Raw genomic sequence first — 16,901 nt, forward strand, 5'->3', positions numbered from 1 at the left:
ATCGCTTTTTCCTCTCAGCATCGTCAGGGTCTTCATAACGTGATGGGGCGGTCCCGACCCGACCTTTCTGAAGGCCGGACTCGAACCTGTGAAAGCGCCGGTACCATAGAGCGAATACGTGAGCAGAACTCTGTTCATGGCAGAAACGGCGCTGATCCAAACCGCACATGGAAACGGTCAACTTCCAGGAGAGGCCCGTCACTGAACAGGTGGAACCGCGATCGGATCCTCAGGAACCATCACGGAACCTTTGATCTGCCGGGTGACTTCCTGTTTGAAGCTGACTCGGACCGGACCTTTTCCAGTCCAGGTTCTGTCACGTCTGCAGCTGGACGAGGTTCACACGTCATGAATTCACAGACGACACATTTGGTTTTTATTTTCTGTGTTAACAAAAAAAACAAGCAGCTTTAAAGTGACGGATGTTGAGTTTTGCAGAAAGTTTGTTCATGATGTCACTTCCTGTCCGAGGCGGGAACACTGTAGAAACGTGGATGTGGGAACGTCGGCTTTTAAACGTCCAATAGAACCGGATGACGAAGACTCCTCAGGTGGAAGATGAAGATTTCTCCCCAACAGAGTGAGGTCCTCTCCTGCAGGAGCGACCCGGTCCATCAGCTGCGGGGTTCTTTGGACCTGTAGACCGCCTCGTTGCAGCCCTCTCTGTTGCGGGCGATCTCGATGGCGAAGAACTGCACCCTGGTGGCTGCGAGCGGAGAAGCAGACTGTCAGTTTGTGGGCGGGTCCGCCTGCCGTGGAGGAGCTGAACTCACAGAAGATGCTGTTCTCCTCGCTGTAGCCCTTCTGGCAGTCCAGGCGCAGCAGAGTGCCGTAGTTGAAGTCCTCCACCAAGCCTTCGAACTGGTTGCAGAACGGACGCCACCTCTGCCGCGTCGGGACAAAACTTTCTTTCAGGAGCTGCTCTGATTTCTTTATCAAAATCTTTCCTGGTGCAGATTCTCTTCACAAACTGTCACTGACCCCACTGCATTATGGGAAATAATGTACCCTGCTCGTCCCCTGCTGCGCACAGCCACACGGTGGCGCTCAATCACCCACCTCCTTGGCCTGGTCAGACTTCAGGTCCTCCTCCTTGAGCTGCCTGACGTCCAGATCCTTGAAGGTTTCTCTGAAGCTGGAGTAGATTCTGTCGTCCAGCTTGGTCAGTTTCAGGAACTTGGGATCGACGGATGAGATGAGCTGGAAGCAGAACAGACGGAGGTCACGCTTCGCGCAGGAACGCCAGCGTTTGCACCAAAGAACACGGAGGAACCAGGAGCCAAAGCGTCCTGATGCAGATCCACTGAAACCAGCGGATCCAGCAGCTGATTGGGAAACAGTTTCTCAGGTGAACAGGTGAAAGTGTGGGCGGAGCTTTGGGTGCCTCAGGTGTTTGTGCAGAAAAACAAACAGGTACGTTACATTGAAGTAGACCTCTGCGTGGTTGTAGGCCTTCATCGCCCACATGACCTCCAGCCGAGGCTGAAACCAGAAAAAAACAGTCACCCAGAGATCCGGTGCACAGAGAAAGCTGCTGGCTGACGCGCACGTACGTCGTTTCCATACGCTTCTGCAGGCAGAGACAGAGCATGTGCAGCAGCGGAGGCCCCCTCCACCCCCTGAGGACACACAAGGCAAGATCACATTAAAGCTGCCAATGTCAGTGAAGGCACCACAGTGGCTGCAACAACCATGGAGGAAAATAAAGCTCCCAAATGTCCGAAATCCGTCTCTGTAGAAGCAGTTGCAGCATGATCCTCCCACCACCAACCCAAACAGTGAGCCGGAATGGCGATGGTTTCTACAAACTAAGCTTCAATCCACAGAAACGGAAAACTATGAACCAATTCACGACTTCAGGCGTTACAGAACCACGTGTCACGTCAATGTTTACCTGCGCATCCGTCCAGCACGTGCTGGGCTACAGAGTTACCGTTTGCTAACCTTCTGTCTGCTTCGTTTGCAGTTAACACATGTGTGTGTGTGTCAGACTGGCTCTAGATTCGGTACCGGAGCGGTTCTGAGAAAGAACCCTGACCGCAGAGAACGGAATCTGGGTTTGAAGTCTTACCAGAGCCGCCAGTCCGTCCTGCGACGCCATTTCTCCAGATCAAAGATCGTGTATGACGACAGAGGAATCCGATTATTATTTGGGATTTCTTTTTTAAAACTGTCAGACCTAAAACAGCTATAAAGTAATGTTTTAATGTAAAGTCTCAAATTTTAACCATTTTAGAACCAACTGTCCAAGAAAAATAACAATTTAATGTAATTTCAGTCAAAATGTCATTTCTTATGCAAGTTTAAGTTTTACGGTTCGACAACATAACAGAGTGAGAGATCCCAGCATTTATATGTGGTGACGTAACATCCTGTCAAAAATAACAGTAGCCGTTTGAGGCAGCGCCATCCAGAGGATATATAGGGAACAACAGAACTACAAGACAATGTAAATGGATTCATTTAGTAAAAATGGCGCTAAAACTAAAACATTAACAATTCTTAACGTAGATAAATTTAGGTTCGTATACAGAGTTAAATTTCAAGTTCAATACATTTCCATACATTTATTATTGCTCTATAGATATATTTTGTAATCACTTTTGTTTTTTAACACATAAATATCTAAAGTATCAAATATTCTTGATCCCTTTACATGATCGTTTTTGGATGCTGGAAGCCCAGAGACGTAATTTCTACTTGTTATAAACTTGAAAAAATATTTTTTTTTATCTTTTACTAAACCTAATTGTAAATGCTGGGTCAGGATAGAATATCAATATAATATAAATACATTTCTTTCAAACAGATAAAGAAAGAATAATACCAAGTCTCAGGGATATGAATTAATAAATAAAGTGTGTAAGGCTCAGGTACAATTACATGTTTACATTACAGATTTCACATTTTACATAGCCTCATTTTATGTTGGGAACACATTTCAAGACACTTTACAGCTTTTTTTTAAACTAATTGATCCAACAAATAGCCTGACCTCCAGCAGAAAGAAATAAAGATTTCATGAGAGACTTTACACTTATGAACTTCAAATGCAGCAAAGAGTTTATTCAGACCTAAGAGGCATCTAAACAACACGTGCACGCTGGAGGTCGATGAAGCCAACAGGACATCATCTGCAAAGAGCAGAGAGTAAGTCCTGAAGCTCCAGAGTGGTTTGTGTTCTGCTCATCAATGCCCCTCATGTTTAACCCTTGTGCTATCTTAGATGACCCCCCCCTTCCATTGACGTGTTCTCCCTACCATGACAAAGGTGGATAAAGGTGGAAAGATTTCCTGTAATCCATGGACACCAGTGAAGATCACAAATCATTGAAGAAAAAAGGTTCAGAGCACTGTCCAGTGGGTCTAGATGACCCAACTCCCAATGTTAAAGTGCCTAGGATAGAACAAGGGTCAATGACGTCACAGCAGGTGATCAATTACAATGTTTCCTGCTTTTAGGTGAAAACAATCATGTTAAGCTAAAACGTCTTTATTGTTGGTTCATAATGTAAACTTCGTGACAGTTCTGTTGAAATTAACAGGTCAATAAAAATCCATCGGAACCGTCCAGATGAAGAACTGTCCGCGAGGCGCGGAGCTCCTGGTCTGTGTCACGTGACTGTGGTTTCTCTGCCGAGCGCGTGCCTGGAGGAGGCAGACGTCGTGCTGCGTCATCTCTGCGCCCCCACCCCCTCCTGGCCCCCTCCCAGTATCATTGTGGACCGGCGGAGCAACAGGAACCTCCTCCTCTTCCTCACGCGGAGGGTCAGCCGTCTCCTCCTCCCGGTTCGGTCCTGGATGTCTTCTCTCCCTCGCGGTTGTGAGGTAGGACCGTCGGACCCCCCTCCCCCCGCACGCGGGCATCACGCGCCTTCCCCGCAGCAGACCCCCGCCGCCGCCGTCTAAACACAAACAGCTGATTTGCGGGGAGTCGCGCGCTCAGGCTCGTTCGGACTGCGGCCTTCGATCGCAGACGAAGGTCTGCTCCTCTTCATCATCACGCTTTTCTGCGTGCACGCGCGTCCTTGAGCGATAGAATGAGGCTGATGGAGAGCATCTGTGCACGAGCAGCGGCCGCGCGGCCCCCGAATGATAATCTGCCCTTTAATCTGATGAAGCTTCCGGTGCATTTTCCCGCCTCATCCTCGAACCTCTCCCGGTCCGGATGGTCCGGAAGAGGTTCGACCCGCTGATCCTCCAGTTCTTCTCGAAAACGGGAGGTTCTGCAGGAGGGAGGTTCCTGACTGTCCCAGACCGGGAGGGGAGGCATCACTCCTGTTCAGACCAGAACTTCAGCGGTTCTGTGTTCCTCCTCACAATCAGATGTTCTGCTGGATTATCTACATTTAGACCTTCACTCTGTGGGGGAGGGGTCCATTAGTGACCACACACACACACACACACACACACAGACCTTTATCGATGACTCTGACAGCTAAAAGCTCTGATAAAACCTTCAGCCTTCACAAACCAGCAAACACACACACACATGGACACACATGGACACACACTCACGGACACACACACATGGACACACACTCACGGACACACACACACGGACACACACACAAAGTGCAGATCTCCTCTCCTGGTCGTCTTCCAGGTCTGATCAGGAACCAGTGGATGGAGGAAGACCCCATCCCTGTACCTGGATGGTGGGGGTGGAGGTACCTTCTTCTCCTTCAGGGTCTCCACAGCCAATCAGCTTCCTCCGTCTGTCTCCTGCATCCTCTACCAGCAGCTACCTTCATGTCTTCATCTCTGGATCCAGAATCCTCCTCTCTGGTCTTCCTCTACACTCAGCATCCTTCAGTCTCTCCTCTGGACATCTCATCCCAACCATCTCAGACTGACTGGATCTCCAGAACCAGAACATGTGCTGTCCCTCTGATGTCCTCATTCCTGATCCATCCTGAACCTCGGCATCTTCATCTCTGCTTCCTCGTAAAGAACAGAAATCCACAAACTCAGATTCTAGGATAACTTCCTATGGGGGACAATCAGTCACAGAATCACAACACAGCTGTGTGTGTGACTCACACACACACACACACACACTCGGGAGGAGGATGAAGACCTGATCCTGTATCAGCCTCCCTGGAGGGGGGAGTGTTACCACGGCAGCGGCGGTTGGGCAGCGGCGGGGCGTTGTCCCGGCTGGGGGGGCTGATAAACTGAGTTAAGGACAGACCCCCCCTCACTGAGGTAGACAGCGCTCATGCTGTTAGGAGTCTGAGGGGCGGTTCCTGTCAGTTAGCGACCCCCCCTCACCTTAATGCTGAATCTGACACAAACCAGCAGGAAATGTGGGTGCAGACGGGGGGCGTGAGTCTGCGCGGGGGGGGGGGGGGGGGGGGGGGGTCAAACAGACGCCAGAACCAGAACCGTTCTTCAGTCCTTCCTTCCTGAGAGCGTTCCCGTGAACCAGACTGTAATCTGGAGTCACACCGGATCACCGTGAAACAACGGAAACCTGTTTAGTGACGGCAGGAAGCTGTTGGACTAACAGGAAGTCAAACCAACCGGACCGACAGCCGCTGCAACGTCACACGTTGGTGTCTGAGCGTCTCATGTCCAGATCCAACATGGTAGAAGCTCTGAGAGCTTCTGTGGTGTAGAGGGCCTCACCGTGGGGTGGGAATTGAACCTTCTTTCACGTCCTCCAGCCTCTGTCGCAGATGCCCCCCCTTATCTGTCGGTTTTGTGATCTGCTCCTGTCACGTTTGCTGGATGTTCCTCCTTCTGAGGAATCAAGAAGCTTTCAGGGATGTAATCTGATTACTCTGCTCTGATTCTGATGAGTCATGGCGGGAGGGGGGAGGGGGGGGCGCATTGCCGTGGACTCACCGCCTGTCTTCTGTCTTCTGCAGCTGCTCTGAAGCAAACGGAGGACCGCCGTCTCCAGACATGCAGAAGGTAATCCGTCTTCATCATCTTCATCATCAGGACAACCGTCCCACTGGACCCAAACCCCACATCCCCCCTCACCTCCTCCTGTGACCCCCACAGGTGGAGGGTCGGGTAACCCCGGTCAACCTGCCGTCCTCCAAGGAACCCAGCACGCCAGGCTCTCCGGCCCCCGGCATCATGGTACCCCCACCCCCCACACAAAGACCCATGACGACATCCAACATCCATCTTTCCATCCATCCAACATCCATCCAGTTTCTGAACCTGCCTGATCCCTTTTGGGCTCACAGGTTGCTGGAGCCTATCCCAGCCTGTGAAGCCGAATTTACAGCTAGAAGCAGGAAGAACACGACAAAAATGAACCAAAAAGGGTGGTTGATATGATTTATGGGAGAGAAACTAAAGAACAGGTCAAAATGTTTCCTGGTTGACGTAAAACAAAAAGCTAAAGCTGCTCTGAAAAAGACTCAAAGGAGGAAAATCAGCGATAATTGTGTACGAAGCTAATCTTGCTAATCAAATGCTACAAACTGTAACTGTAGTGAAAGGAAACGTCTGGGAGTCACAAACAAGTTCAGTCATTAAAACAAACGGATACAAATGTTTAATCAAAGCCTTCGCTAACTGAAGGTTAACTCTCAGCGTTTACCGTCATTCCAGCTTTGTGTTGACACGCAACACGACTGTAGCGACGCGTTTAAGCTAACTGTGTAAATCAGCTGTTCTGGTGTAGAAATGTCGCCACATAGCCGCTTTTCTCAGTTTCAGAAAACGTTGGAACTTCGTTAACGATGAAGAACGACAGTCTGTAAAAAACCTGTCAACTGTTTCCAGTGACATCTGGGATGCTAAGCTATGCTAAACATGTTCAGACGGTAGCTGCTGAAGAACGGTGGGGTGAAAAACATCATCATCATCATCATCATCATCACGTGACGAGGAGCTTCCTGTGTTTCAGAGGAGCTGAAGACTTTGTTTGTTTGTTTGTTTGTTTACTTGTTAAACGGTTACACCAGGGGGGTATTCCAGAAGGCCCGTTTAAACTCCCCTGACTTTAAGCCTGAACTCTGGCTGAAAACCACCTGAACTTGTTTACTCTGGGTATGTCGGTTCCTAAAGACCGGATATGGGTTAGCATAATTACGCTCCACTTGGTAACCCTGGGTTAATGCACGTGCACAGCAGGTACATAAAGACATTCTCAATGGATCGCCGATTTCTGGAGTTACCATGGAAACGCGTGGAGAAAGAGAGAGAGCGCTATACTTCAGTGAGACGGAGTCTGAGGTTTTAATGACGGCGTATGAAGATTATACGACCATCAATAAAGTAACACGGCTGCATCATCAGCAAAAGAAAGAGTTTCTGCTTGGAGAAACAGAACAAAGTAAACGCACGAGTTTCTGATCTTATTTCCATTGTGGCGCATGTATATATATAACTTATCCAACTTAAATTAATTCTATTGGTAACAAGTGATTGAGTTAAATTTATTCAACTTAATTTCTTACGTCTTTAAAACTCAATAATTGTTTATACAACTCAAATTTACATATTTATCTAACTAAATGTCATTTTACTCCAATTCAATTAAAGATTTTCCATCTTATCTTATTGTAATTCTTGAACTCTCATATGTCTAAGTTTGAGCCTGCAGATATTCTCATTTTTATAACAATAAAATAACTGAAACAAAATGGATTCACATTGTGAAACCATTTGCCATATCTCTGAATTCATCATTTCACAGTAGGGCTGCTATAAGAACTCATCCTCCTCTTCCTCCCTCTCACTCATGGTGCAGAAAAAATTAAACATAACTGGACAAATAACTACACAAAACACAGTAAAACAGCTAAACAACTAAACACATTTGGTCAAAAACCCACACTTAAACCCAAATCCATCCAGACAGGCAAAGGGATTGGTATCCCACAATCCCTTGCAGTGCCAATCTAACAGCAGCACCAAAGTTACACCTACTTATCCCTTGTGCTATCTTAGATGACCCCCCCCCCCCTTCCATTGACGTGTTCTCCCTACCATTGACAAAGGTGGATAAAGGTGGAAAGATTTCATGTAATCCATGGACACATGTGAAGATCACAAATCATTGAAGAAAAAAGGTTCAGAGCACTGTCTAGTGCAGGGGTGTCAAACATATGGCCCGCGGGCCGTATCCGGCCCGCCAGGTGGCTTAGTCCAGCCCACACATGAAGAGTGAAAATCACAAGAATGTTTAAAAAAAGCAAGTTTCTAGTCCATTCCTGTGGCGAGTTATGATTTTTTAAAGAAATAACCGAAATGCGCAATTCCGCCACTAGGGGGAGCGAAGGAAAAGCTTAACAGGTGAAACAACATAACTCTGCATGTCCCAAAAACGAAACCTAACAGCTCTTTGTCTGGGTAGGCAGTAGTTTGGTTCCCTGTGAGCCTCACCACTGAAGGATGATCAGTAGTGACTCCCTAATGACCAAAATGTTGTCCAAAAAAAATAAAGGTTGAAGTGAAGTCCTGAGCTGAATGCAAACCTGCATGCTTGGTATGTCATCAACAGGTTCTCCAAGAACACAACATTCAGCACCACTATGAGACTCTCCACAAAGAAAAGTTTCACCATTTGCAGTTAAGAAAAAAAATATTTAGCAACTATTAGCTGGACCGATAAATAACCATCTGGATTTACTGCAGCCGTGACGTCAGTGATGGAGCAGTGAAAGCTAGCTACCTTATTGCAAATAAGTTGGAGCAAACATCCAATCCATTTTCTGATGGTGAACTTATTGAAAAATGCTGAAGGCTGCAGAAGTCTTGTTCCCAAAAAGCAGTCGACCTTAAACATGAGTCTGTCAAGAATTACTATCAGATCCAACATCTCTGAGGAAACATGGGCAGCCATATGAAGGAATCCAGTCATTTATTGTATTTTCAGTCACTATTGATGAAAGCACCAACATCACAGATATGTACAGCTGTGCATGTTTATTAGAGGTGATGAAGAGACGTCACAGTGGAGTTTCTGGAGTTGATGGACACAACAACAGCTGATGACATAGTCAGCTCTCTAGTTACTGTGCTGGACAATGTTGAAGTGAACTGGTCACATGAAGTAATTTTGGTCACTGATGGCGCTCCATCAAAGGTCAGGAAGAAGGCAGGTGTTGCCACAAAATTCAGGCAGAAACAGGAAAAGATTCTTATAATAATGAATGATAATAATGGACATTTCATTGTGTTTTGTAGACTTGAATGACAGTAAATGTGTTTCTGCTCAGGATTTGAATCCTGATATTGACGGTCTGGTGAAGTTTCAGGAGAGAAAGGAGGTTAACTCCAAACTCTGATTCTCACAAATGTTTGCAAGTTTAATTTAGTGTCATTTTGTCATCGTTTGGACGTTTACATTTTAGGAAGATGTTTCATTTTTGTCTGTAGCCCCTCTAGAATTTGTTATCAGGATTGCTTCAGTGTCAGATTTAAAATATTCAGGCTGTATAAAATTGAATAAACCAATATTTTTTAAAGTGAAATTAATTTTCTTTAAGATCCATTGGCCTCTGTGAATGAATGTGTAATAAGAAATGATTAGGCTACCATGTTGGTTGAGGCATGTTTTCCAATTAGGTAAAAAAACAAGAATAAAGCTGTTATTTTTCCTTTTCCTTTACGTTACTGGTCCAGCCCACTTGAGATCAGATGGGTTGAATGTGGCCCCCGAACCAAAATGAGTTTGACACCCCTGCTCTAGATCATCTTCAAATGGACACGCCATGCTGCTTCACCTCTCTGTAAATAAACTAAGCTTCAACTAAACCTGCTCCAGACCAGGTTATGTTCAGAGCATGAGTTGCTATGGCAACTTGACCTACCCTGAAACATACCTCCATTTCTGGAACAGAAAGCTGAGGTTATCCACTTCCTTAGCCTCAAACGTACCGTGGGAGCTAGCAGAACCTGCTTTCTGGAAGACCCCCCAGGCTTATTTCAGCCAGAGTTCAGGCTTAAAGTCAGGGGAGTTTAAACATGCTTCCTGGAATGCCCCCCATGTTGACAGGAGTAGGCGGAGTCAGAGGAACGTTGTTCCGTGGTTTTAACACAGAAGACGGTTGATGCGATGGTTCTGACGGACCAGTCCTACCTGTTATTCCTCGTTCTCCGGGTTCTCCTGCAGACGTTTCCTGAACTTAGATCCGTTTGTTAGACAGAAACGTAAAAAAGTAAGATTTCTCCGAAAAACTGAAGCATTTCTGCTTCGAGGATCAGCAGGAAACCGTGTGATGTGTGTGTGTGCTGTGTGTGCTGTGTGTGTATGCGCGCGCGTGCACGTGAGCACAGACCCGGCTGAACGACCAGGTGGTGGGTTACAAAGACCTGGCGGCGCTGCCCAAAGACAAAGCCATCCTGCAGGTGGAGCGGCCCGACCTGATGACCTATCAGCCGCACCTGAGCTTCTCCCCCCTCGACCTTCCACGCAGAGAGGTGCGTGCACACACCACGCTCGTGCATGTGGACAGACCGATAGACCTCCACCTGCAGACAAAAAGCGGCGTTTTTCATGTTGATCATGTGACGGCGGCGTCTGCGACGGCTGACTCAGCAGGATCTGTTTGTCTCTGCAGCGCTCCCTGTCTCCTCCCGCCATATCGCCCGCCCTGTCTCCTGAGGTAAGAGCTCCGCCCACTTTTCAGTTTCTGCCTTCCGGAGGTTCTGCAGCATCTGGATCTCTGCTCTGCTTTAATGGCTACTTTGTGTCTGAACAGAAGAACCGTTCGCCGTCTGTGGCAAGCTTTGCTCCTCCCTCAGGTTACTATGGCGACCCCAGAGGGAACCGGGGGGGGGGGGGGGGTTGTCTGCTCATCAGAGCCCCCGTCCAGCAGAACCTCAGCTGGTTGATCAGCCGTCGGTCAGAATCTCAACCCGGATCTTCTCTGTCCAGGTGAAAGGTCGGCGGGCGGAGAGCGAGAGCGGCTCACCTGGAGGATCCACGCTGCAGCTGCAGGCAGGACGCAAGATCAGCACCAGCCTGCAGCACTTCCACCGGCCAGGTAACAACCTCACACACGTGCACACTCATGGACGTGCACAGTGAGCCATCAAGGAAGTTCCTTTCAGATCAAACTAAGCCCCGCCTTCCATGTAGTCGTGTACTGTGGGGCAAAACGTCTTCAGTCAGCCACCAATTGTTCAAGTTCTCCCACTTAAAAAGACGAGAGAAGCTTAAATAAACATCAACTGTGACAAAATAAGATCCAGAAAATCACTTTGACTGATTGATTTTTCAAGAATTTCTTTGTAAATTATGGTGGAAAAGAAAAGTTCAACTCAGTACTTTACACCACGGTCCAGGTCCATACTCGATTCTGATTGGCTGCTGGGTGTGCATTAAAAAGTGATAATGCACAGATAAAAATAGTTCTGGTATGGCGTTTCATCTCTGCCATAAAGACAACTGAGCGGCGTATTCAGGAACTGAGTGAGGAACCTCCCCCCCCATTTTACAACTACACGCCTGCAATCCTGACTGAGCCGTGATCCCGCGCGGTCAGTTCTCCTTTGCGCCCTCACCTGGATTTACGCTCAGTGTTAGGGGGGGTGTTTTGTCACTTGGGTGTGACAAACACACCCCTGAACACTGCCCCCCAAGTGACAAAAACACCCCCTTAACACTGCGCCCTGGTGACCGCGTAAAATCACGGCTCAGTCAGGATTGCAGTGTGATTTTCTGGATCTTATTTTCTCATTTTAGATCAGATATTCCTTTATTAGTCCCAGGATGGGGAAATGGCAGCAGTACAGGTATTCTGGTTTACCTACGATGGAAATGACAGGCCTCTCTCATCTCTTGAAGTGGGAGAACTTGAACAATTGGTGGGTGGTTCAATACCCCCCCCCCCCCCGCATGTCCTGTTTTTGGTCTTTGGTTGCAGATTCAGAGTTTTGGAGGAAAACCTTTGGTTCCTAAGGAATCCTGGAGAACTCTTGTGTCTCTTTCTCTGATGCAGAATCTTCTGATCTTCTTCCAGATAACGGGACCAACATCTACAGGAAGCCCCCCATCTACAAACAGGGTAAGGTCAGCCGTCTGTCGCACGTCTGTGTTCGCCGCCGCCGCCGCTCAGCAGCTTCTCTCTGTCTGCAGACGCCCTCAAACACGGGGAGGGCAGCAGCGTGGTTAAGGCCGCCAAGTTCCCCGCTGCTCAGCCCCCCGACCCCAACATGCCCTCCAAGATCGAGACCGAGTACTGGCCCTGCCCCCCCTCGCTGGCCGCCATGGGTAACAGCACACAGACACACGTGGACCGCCGCGTGCTGATCCGAAACCGCTCTGACACCAGCGCCCCTCCCCCCACAGAGATCGAGAGGAAGAAGAAGAAGCTGCCGGAGGAGGACGAGTTTGAAGACCTGACAGAGGAGGCGGAGACGCTGCAGGAGCAGGAGCTGCAGAGGGTTTGTGACCGCCGCCCAACTCTGAGGGACGAGGAGGTGACCTTGACCTCTGACCTCCTGTTCTCCGGGGTTTCTGCTGCATCTTCAGATCCAGTCCAACCTGGGCCGTCTGATCCTCAAGGAGGAGAAGGAGAAAGCCGTCCACTTCAGGAGGAAGACACAGTCGCTCCCCGACAGAACGCACATGCACAACAGTAAGTCTGCAGTCGCCTGTAGCTCGTCTGCGCAGGCTAGTCTGATGTAGCTTGTCTGCGCAGGCTTGTCTGCACTGATTCGTCTGATGTAGCTGGTCTGCGCAGGCTAGTCTGATGTAGCTGGTCTGCGCAGGAGCCTGCGCAGACAAGGAGAGGTCTCTGTGGGCGGAGCTTTTCTCAGCTGCGGTTCTTGTGTTTCCAGGTTTGTCTGCTGGTTCTACAAAGTCTCCGTCACGTTCCGGTCTGACCAGAGTAAGAACTGATCTGCTTCTCACATTCATGTAGAAAATGATTTGATACATTTGAAGATTTAAAAATTAAGTTTGTTTTCAGCAAAAGTTTTTTGTGAAAATCATATTTTATTATTCCTCCATAAAAGTATTTTGTATACGACAATTTAAGATGTTTTTATTTTTTAATTCAACAAAACATTTTTAAAGAAATACAAATTGAAGAGTAAAATTTATAAAGATACATAATGATAATATATTTTAAATAAGTATTAAATATTTCTTATTATTCTGAAGATCTAGATATAAATAAAGATATTGCCAAGTATCACGGTCCCAAACACTATTTTATCAGGAAAATAAATATTTATTATTAGCAGGTTGGGGGCCCCGTGGGGCCCCTGCAGCGGTTGTATTATGTAGATTTAGGATTTTTAACTTTACCTTTGGGGTCCACTTTAAAAAAAAGGTTGATATCAAAATGTTCTGATAAGAATTTAAAAACTGAAATCTCTTTTAAATGTTGAAGAAATGTTTTGATATGATTCACATTATTTCAACTCTGAAAAATATGACATTTTTAAATGAACTAAACTGTTAATCTTCACTTCCTAAAATAAATAAATAAATATTATTTTCTGTCTTTTGTCAAGTTTTACTAAAGAAGCAAAAGAATCAGAGTTTTTTATTCTCTTCTTGTTTTTCTTATTGTATTCGTCTTCCAGCACTTTTGGAAGTTTGGTAACAAATACAGAAATGGAGAACATGAAATAAAAATGTCTAGAATGTAAAGAATAATTAGAAACTTTACATTATTGTTATACGCTGAGGAAACTAAAAGACCCATCAACCCGACTTCACTCAGGATTACGTCATCTCTCCTGCAGCAGAGCTCGCAGGAAACAGGAAATACGCATAACTGACTGGAATGTACCATCGCTGCAGAAGGACGGGGGGGGGGGTCACTTTGACAGGATCCGGTTTTAGCCAGTTCAGGGTTTTTTCATGACAGACTGTGTAATATGATGGACGTAAAATGTGTTTGAGACATTTTCATTAAGTGTTCAGCTCGGGGCCCCTAGAGTCGGGGGCCCCAGGCCCCTCTGCCTGCTGGTGCGTCCGCCTCTGGTTCTACGTTTTTGAGTAACAGAAACGTCTTTATGATAGAAACGCTGATGGTGCCTCTGGGAGCCCGGAGAGGACTGAGGGACTCTAACCAAGTCTTTGGGTTTCAGATGCAGTCGGCAGAGTTTTCCACAGACGGAGACAAAAACCCAGCAGGTACGAGCCCCCCGCCCTCCAAAGGTCAGCTGACAGGAAGTTCCTGTTGGACTAAGACAACATTTGATGCTCAGAAAATATGTCTTTACTGATGAAAACAGCCTTTCTCCTCTGATCATGACTCTCCTCCTTTTCTGGATCTCTCTGATCTTTGTGGCGTTCAGCAGCCGCTCAGGTGAGCATGGTGTGTGTGTGTGTGTGTGTGTGTGTGTGTGTGTGTGTGTGCACGCTTCTTTCACAGCATGACCTAAACCCAGCTCTGCTTTATAATCTGGGATGATAGGAGGAGGATTTGATCTTTTTCATTTTTTAAAGCCTCACTTCTTCTCAAACTCAATATTTTCTGAATGTTTTGTTATTTATTTTTTGGAGACTTTGGCCCCGCCCATTTCACTTGTTTCATCACAAATACGATCTTTTTCAAATGGCATTTTTCATCTGCTCCTGATTCACAACGATTGAATAAAGACAAACTCAGAAATGCCGTTTTAACTCTGAAGTATTTTCTATCTGTGCTCCGTCATGAGAAACCCAGAACTCGCTAAAAACTCCAAAAACACCCCTTTTATGGGAGCAGGTCTTTGAAGTCTGGATGCTGAATGGGTGGCTCTGGCTCTGTGTGGCTCCACGCCGCCCCCTGCTGCTCTTTGGCGGTACTGCAGCAGTGTGCCTTCTTGTCTGCAGAACGGAGAGTCTCGGAGGGACCGCATGGACCGAGGAAACTCTCTGCCGAGCATCCTGGAGCAGAAGGTGATGCTGACGCCCCCACCAAACACAATCTGCGTCTCTTTGTGTTTATTTTGTGTTCCTCTGAGGAGTTTGTCGTACAAAAACATAACGTGAGGAACAAGACAGCACCGTTGTCGACGTCCCGGCTCGTTAGTTAACTTGCTGAATGCCGTGTGTGGCTAAAACATCTCAGGGGGGGGGGGGGGGTTCATTCTGGTGCTTTTGCATCCGTGCTGATGAGAGATTTGATCCAAACGGGACGACACTCAATCGGCATCAGACAGCTGCAGGTGGCGTCTCCTTCATGTTCACCTGCAGCTTTTCAGCTTCACTGTTAGCGTTAAGCTAACGTGTTTTCTCCTGAAACTGAGGCGTTCTGTCAATCAAACGGGTTTATGACATCACAGATTGAGGTGGTGAAGGTGCTGACCTGACCCCCCCCCCCCCCCCCCCCCCCGCCTCTCCTGTTCTGCACAGATTCTTCCGTATGAAGCCCTGGTCGTGACCCACAGGGGGCGCTCCAAGCTGCCTCCCGGAGTGGACCGCACCCGTCTGGAGGTGAGGCTCGCCGCCCCTCTGGGTCTGACTGTGTGGGCCGGCCTCACTGACGGGGGGGTTTGTTTCCTGTCCCGTCAGAGGCATCTGTCGGCGGACGACTTCCAGCGAGTGTTCGGGATGTCGATGGCCGAGTTCGACCGCCTGTCGCTATGGAGACGAAACGACCTGAAGAAGAAAGCCTCGCTCTTCTAACAGGAAGTGACCTCGTTCCCGGTGAATACTTGAAGTTCCTGCTTTGAGAGGACCAGGAGGAACCGGGTCGGAACTTCACATCTCTGCCCCAGCCGCCAGCATCTTACTAACCAACCAGGCGCCTGGAGGAGCGTCCCGACCTGGACTGAGCCGCTGACATGCTGGCTGCACTTATAACCCCCCCCCGCTTGCAAATCTGCACTATTCCACTGCATATCCACCCCCACCCCTTCATCTTCATCATCATCATCATCATCGTCATCACAGCTGCACGTTCAGAGGAAGAGGCTCAGAGATCTGCAGGACGATTGATACGGTCACCATGACAACGAAGCCATCAGCTGCTGAAAACCTCAGTATGTTTGGTAAAAACCGTTTCTGCTCACAGTTCTGACCCAAAAGAAAACCGGGTTTGGACCTGAGACCCTCTGGAGCCACCAGGGACTGTAAGCCCCCATGACTCCCTGGGGGCGCCCTGCGATGCTTTCATGTGCCTGTCCCAAGTCTGGTAAATTGACTTGGGACAGGCCATCGACTGTATCACAGAACTGGACTGAGAGTGACCCCCGCCCCCACAGAAAATGGTTTATTCCAAATCCCTCACCTTAAGGACGCCGCCATGTTGGAGCCAGAAGTTATTAGTAAGCAGCGATTGCTTCAAGTCGACATTTCTATGGCAACCACTCATTCCAGTCAGGATTGAGCTTGTTGAAAGGCCACACCCCCTACCACTTGAAAACAGGCTACACAAAATCTGGGAACACTGGGGGGCGGGGCCACTCAGTCCAGTCCAGGTCTCAGATACAGTCAGTGGTAAACGGTGTTGAGTCAGGAAGGGCATCTGCCGTAAAACTGAAGCCAAACCACATGTGGATCTGCTGTGGCGCCCCCTAAAGGATCTGGAATGATCCTGGATGGATCTGGGGGGATGAATGCTGAAGAGTCTGACTGCACAACAAAACGTCTGTTTTTTGATTTGGTTTGTTTTTTTCTGTTGATCGGCTGCAACAGGCAGGAAGAACCTCAGAACCAATCCTGTCATAAATGTTTTCCTCCCAGGCTTTGATCTTTGGTGTCTTTATACTTCAGGTCTTTGCATCTCTGACGTCCCAAACATAAACTTCTGCTGGAATACAAAATAAATGTCCATCAAGCTTTTATTTTGAAAATAAGAAACCCACCGCTTTGCCTGCAGCTCATCTCAGCATCCAGCAGAGGGCGCTGCAGGCTGAGTGACCTGTAGGTCCTCCTCTTCCTCTCTAATCTTCAGCGTCATGGTAGAGGAGACACGCCCGCCTGGAAGCCTGGTCAGCGGGGGCGGAGCCGACGCCATCTTGGTGAGGTCGTCGGCGCCCAC

General features: G+C 47.9%; 2 protein-coding genes across 5 annotated transcripts; one reads left to right on the top strand and one right to left on the bottom strand.

Annotated features, from left to right (window-relative positions):
* Nucleotides 1–353: 353 nt before the first annotated feature.
* Nucleotides 354–2,358, bottom strand: pbdc1 (polysaccharide biosynthesis domain containing 1). The gene is made up of 6 exons (XM_004084104.4): nt 2,072–2,358; nt 1,554–1,619; nt 1,423–1,482; nt 1,060–1,200; nt 774–885; nt 354–706 (listed from the first exon to the last, which is right to left on the bottom strand). Exons 1-6 carry the CDS (start codon nt 2,099–2,101, stop codon nt 615–617), a joined length of 501 nt encoding a protein of 166 aa, XP_004084152.1. The 5' UTR covers nt 2,102–2,358; the 3' UTR covers nt 354–614.
* A 1,278-nt stretch (nt 2,359–3,636) lies between these two features.
* On the top strand, nt 3,637–16,687 carry dmtn (dematin actin binding protein). 4 transcript variants are annotated; one of them, XM_078956407.1, is made up of 16 exons: nt 3,637–3,828; nt 5,874–5,919; nt 6,013–6,093; nt 10,249–10,392; nt 10,533–10,577; nt 10,850–10,958; nt 11,937–11,981; nt 12,053–12,187; nt 12,266–12,360; nt 12,449–12,554; nt 12,757–12,806; nt 14,020–14,065; nt 14,230–14,240; nt 14,750–14,815; nt 15,272–15,352; nt 15,431–16,605. In XM_078956407.1, the coding sequence occupies exons 2-16, from the start codon at nt 5,911–5,913 to the stop codon at nt 15,542–15,544; spliced, it is 1,137 nt and encodes a 378-aa protein (XP_078812533.1). In that variant the 5' UTR covers nt 3,637–3,828; nt 5,874–5,910; the 3' UTR covers nt 15,545–16,605. The 4 variants fall into 4 exon arrangements, 2 of the variants coding, with proteins under 2 accessions (XP_078812533.1, XP_023816949.1); XM_023961181.2 differs by having other exon boundaries at nt 3,642–3,828; nt 11,916–11,981; XR_013659569.1 differs by lacking the exon at nt 14,230–14,240 and having other exon boundaries at nt 15,431–16,687.
* The last annotated feature ends 214 nt before the right edge of the window (nt 16,688–16,901 follow it).

This window comes from Oryzias latipes, chromosome 12 (assembly GCF_053564925.1).
Source record: "Oryzias latipes strain Hd-rR chromosome 12, Olatipes_Hd-rR_3.1".
NCBI lineage: Eukaryota > Metazoa > Chordata > Actinopteri > Beloniformes > Adrianichthyidae > Oryzias > Oryzias latipes.